At 64.6% G+C, this 4,474-nt stretch overlaps 1 protein-coding gene across 4 annotated transcripts in view; it reads right to left on the bottom strand.

Annotated features, from left to right (window-relative positions):
- The window catches only part of TPM2 (tropomyosin 2), a 13,763-nt gene extending 9,295 nt beyond the window's left edge, over window positions 1-4,468 (bottom strand). For all 4 annotated transcript variants that reach the window (XM_009647284.2, XM_009647285.2, XM_009647286.2 and 1 more), the window contains exons 1-2: window positions 4,333-4,468; window positions 3,534-3,659 (exon numbers count right to left, since the gene is read on the bottom strand). In XM_009647284.2, the coding sequence (XP_009645579.1) occupies window positions 3,534-3,659; window positions 4,333-4,446 (240 nt within the window). In that variant the 5' untranslated portion in view covers window positions 4,447-4,468. The remainder of the gene's footprint in view (window positions 1-3,533; window positions 3,660-4,332) is intronic.
- Between the last annotated feature and the right edge of the window lie 6 nt (window positions 4,469-4,474).

Below are 4,474 nucleotides of genomic sequence, written 5' to 3'. Positions count from 1 at the left end.
AGACAGGGCACACAGTGCCCCCTGGGATAGGGGACACAGTCCCCCCCCACAGGCCGGGCACATAGCCCCCTCCCTGGGCAGGGTGCATGGTGACGCCCAGGCAGGGGTGCACAGTCCCACCAAAATCGCCTGGAGCGCTGGGGAGGAGCCCAGGGAGTCCATTTCCCTGGAGAAAAAGAGGGCCCTGGGAGTTTGGGACTGCCAGAGCCCCCCACACCCCTTGCTGCAGAGCTGAGCGGGGTCATCGACTTTTACCCCATAGGGGCCATAGGTAAGGCGACGAGAGGCACGGGGCAGATGGGGCAGAGCCCGCTCCCGGGCACCCTCTCGGGGGGCCTGGGGCTGGAGCCCCGGGGCACAGCCAGGCTGTCCCACTCAGCCCCGTTCCCGCAAGGGAGGCCCTGGCCGTCAGCCCCACAGAGACCCATGGGGCCCAGGGAGCCCCCAGCATCCCCCAGCTGCCCTGGGGGCTCTGCCCCATAGGGGAGGCCAGTCCCCAGCTCTGGGCTCTGCATCCTGGCCGGGGCACTTGCCCTGAGCACCAAGGGGCTGCTGGCGCTGTGGGGAAAGCAGCAGAAGAGCTGCTGCTGGACTCCGGAGAGCAGCTATTAATACTGACGAATTAGGCACATATTTGGACCCTGCCCTGGGCTAAGGTCTTCAAGGATGGGGAGCCCCGTCCCTGCCTCACTCCAGGGTCCCACGCGCCTCCCCCAGGGGTCCCGGGGGGGAACCAGCCGCACCAGCGGCAGAGCCCTGCAGCCCCACGTTCCCCCGCCAAGTGGCAGCAGAAGAGGCAGCACTCCGGGTTCCCTGGGAACACATGGCCTCCAGCTTGGCCTTGGTCCCGGCCAGTCCTGTCCCTCTCCCAGCCCGACGCCTGGGTGCCAAGAGCGCTCCCAGGCCGGTGCATGGGGCCCAGAGCAGAAACAGGGATCCCCAGCAGCAATGGGGTAGGGGCGGGGCGGATGCAGGCAGGCAGGGGACAGGTTGGGGGGACAGCCACCCTGGTCCTGCGGTGGCCAGGCTGGGTGCCTCCTGCTCTGGCCCCACCCAGGGATGCAGTCACTTCCCAGCAGAGCCCCGTTCCCTCCCACTGGCTCGGGGAATCGCCAAATAAGAGCAAAGTCTCGGCCGGGGAGAGCAACCGGGGCGGGAACTTGGGTGAAGCTTTTGGGATCGCGGCCTGAGAACGGCAGAGTTTCCCTGGGCCGTGCTGGGGTGGCCGGGGAGAGGCCACAAGCTGGGGACCCGGGGGGCTGGAGGGGGCGGCTCTGGCTAAACCCGCTGTCCTGGCTGCACCGTGCCCAGCAGCCCCTGCCCGCACCCTGCCCTGGGCACCACGGGCTGACCCTCCTGGGGACGAGAGGTGGTGGGGCCACGGTGGCCTCGCAGAGCTGCTGGGAAGGGGCCACCAGCAGCGTGGAGCTGCCGATCGGGGGGGCAGGCGCTACCCAGTCTGTGCCACCATCTGATGCCCCTCCAAGCGCCCAGGGGGTCGCTTTGCACCCCTTAGTGCAGTCCCTGAGGGCTTCGTGTGCTGCCACCCAATGCTGGAAGCAGGGCAATGCCAGAGCAGGAGGAGATTCAGGCTTTCAAGGCATTTGTTGACATTTTTGTGGAGAGCTGGAGCCTGCCTGGATCGCCATGATGGGCCCTGAGCTCGCTGAGGGACGCTCCGTGCTCACAGGCACACACGCTGTTGTGGCAGCAAGGGGGGCACGGGGGTCCCCGGGGAGGCAGCCAGGTGGGCTCCAGGGGTCTCCCCTGTGCTTCCTTCGCTGGAGCCAGGAGCTGCGCTGCGCCTTGCCCCCGGGAGGAGGTGACACCAGGCCTGGCACTTAGCGCTGTCAGCATGTTCAGGTCCCTGGCGCGGGGACCTGGTGACTCCCAGAGCCCCGCATGCGGCGCAGCCTGTCCAGCCTTCGGCATGGACCCGGTGTGGCTGCACTGGTGACGGGCTCCCAGCCCTGCCCACGGCAGCCCCTGCAGCCAGCCTGCCCTCCCTGATGTTGCTCCCTCCCCATGCCTCCCCGCCAACCCTTCCCTGGAGGGATCAGTAGCTTCCGTCCCCGGTATCTGCTGGGACAGGACTCTCCGTGCCGAAGCCCGCAGGCTGGCCGGGGCACTGTGGAACGAGCGCGGAGGGGACACGCACCCTCCCTACCCTGGACGGCATCACACAGCTCGCTGCCAGCAGCAAACCACTCTGCGCTCCATGGCCAACGTCTGCCTAGTGCCACCGTTTGCCCCCTCCTCTGAGCCCCGCACCGGGGACGTTCCGTCTATGCTCAGACAGACCCCACACTGAGTTTGCCCTGTCCCGCACCAGCATGGATCCAGTCAGACCAGTACGGACCCCACTGCACACAGTGGCCACCCTACACAGCTCAACATGCCTGCCCCTGTGCCAGAATAAATGTGCCCTTCCAGAGGATTTTCAACATTTTAAGTACTTGGTTTAGTATCTAACTAAACCGGGGCAGGTCCGTAGGGTCAGCAAGCAGTGCTGGGGAGCACCCCAGCTGCTCCCCAGGGGCTCCGGGCCGCCCCAGGGACTGGTGCTGCCACTGCTCGTCCTTGCCTGCTCACCCCTGCCCTTGGCGGCCTCCTCAGAGATTTGACGCATCTCCCCCATTTAGCTCCATAAACCAGCTGGGATTGGATTTTTTGTTCTCAATCCTAAAAAGCCTGGCTGTGCCCTGCTGGCCGTGCTCCAGCCGGCTCCCCTTTAGCTTCTCCTCCAGTTTCCAGGGTTGGTTTTCATCAAAGAAGGACTGGCTATCAAAAGGAGGATTTATTTATAGGGTGTCAAATACCCTGTGTGGCACCGCAGGTCGTTATACCCCGTTCCTGAGCGGCTCCGTGGCCGCACACAGCTGTTCCACCCTTCATCCTGGCCGGGCACAAGCCAATTTCAACACCTTCCTAACATCTCCCTGTCGGGATCCATTTCCCAGGAGAAACATCAGTCACAGCCCTAAATAAAACTCTTCCTGGCCTTGCCCTTCCTAGGGTACAGGGTGGCACACTGGAACCCAAAATGACCGAGTCCTCCCCACACACCCCGAGCATCCTTCCTTGCAGCCAGCGCTCGGCAGCTGGCCATGGGCAAGAGATTTTTCCATTTATCTGCTCTTTTTCACTTTCCTGCCACAGTATAGCAAGTGCCACAGGGTTTTTCCTACAAGCACTGCGGAGGCGCATGCCTGGGGACCGGTGACACAGCTCAGGACACTCGTCCCCATTAGCTTTGGGGAGCCAGGCAGGTGGCTGCCCGCAAAGCTCCAGGCAGGACCGGCCGCCCAAGCGGTGCCCACCACCGCTGGCCTGGCCCCCCCAACCCGAGCAGGACCCATACGGTCCCTGCCCTGCATCTCAGCCAAGTTCAGTGTCAGTGTCGCAGGAATGGGATCCTGACAGTCTTCCCCACGGACGCTTTCCATATAAGGCCCCCCTCTTCCTTCACCCACCCCCCCCGCCCTGAGGTCTGGTGCCCGTGCAGGGGAGGAGTTGCTGGCGCGCCTACATACGTCTGTAGCCTTCTTCTCCGCCTGTTCCAGCTTCTCCTGGGCCTCCTTGACAGACTCGGAGTACTTCTCCACCTCATCCTCCGTGCCCTTCAACTTCTTCTGCAGGCCCTGCTGTTCTTCCTCCAGCTGGGGAAGGGATGGAGGGTGGGGGTCAGGGGGGGATGGCAGTACCCACAAGGCTGGGGAGAGACAGCCATCCTCCTCCTGGGTGACACCCAGGCTGGGGGTACAGCAGGAGCACACGGACATGCTCCATCTGTCAGCTTTGGGGACACAAAGCCTCAGGGAGCCCTTGGTCCTCAGGGCCAGAGCAGCCCCCAACATCCCTGAGCCTGGTGGGAGTAAGGGGGTGGTGAGTGCCCTCCATGTGTAGGGGACTGGAGAGGTCCCAACTTGGGGACACAGCTCTGGGGGGCACTGAGGAGGTCCCCATCTCCATGTGGCTGGGGTGGGAGGAGCCTGTCCCCCAGGGTCCCCCTGGCAGAGGGATAGGGAGGTGGCACTGGGGTGTCCCACCAAGATAAGGAATGTTTGAGGTGACCAGTGTGAGTGGTCAGGGGCAACAGGATGGCCTGCTGGTCCCTGGGGACAGGCACCCAGCGGGGTGAGGTCTCTGGAGATGGGGACCCAACGGGGTGAGGTCTGAAGGGCTGGGCACCCCTAGAGCTGGGATTTGCAAGCTGGACACCAGCAGGACGGGGTCCCCAGGCTGGACACTCATCGGGACGGGGTCCCCGGGGCTGGAAACCCTTAAAGCGGGGGTCCCCAGGCAGGGTCAGGGGGGCCGTGGGACACCCACCTGCTTGCAGCGGTCCTCCGCCTGCTTCTTGTCAGCCTCCGCCTGCTCGGCGCGGTCGATGGCGTTCTCCTTGTCCAGTTTCAGCATCTGCATCTTCTTCTTGATGGCTTCCATGGTGGCGGCGGGGCGGCGGCGGGGCGCG

The sequence above is a fragment of the Egretta garzetta genome, unplaced genomic scaffold (genome assembly GCF_000687185.1).
Source record: "Egretta garzetta isolate BGI_Z169 unplaced genomic scaffold, ASM68718v1 scaffold59, whole genome shotgun sequence".
In the NCBI taxonomy this organism is placed as follows: domain Eukaryota; kingdom Metazoa; phylum Chordata; class Aves; order Pelecaniformes; family Ardeidae; genus Egretta; species Egretta garzetta.
Note: the sequence above shows the minus strand (reverse complement) of the source record. Positions and strands in the feature narration are given on the sequence as shown.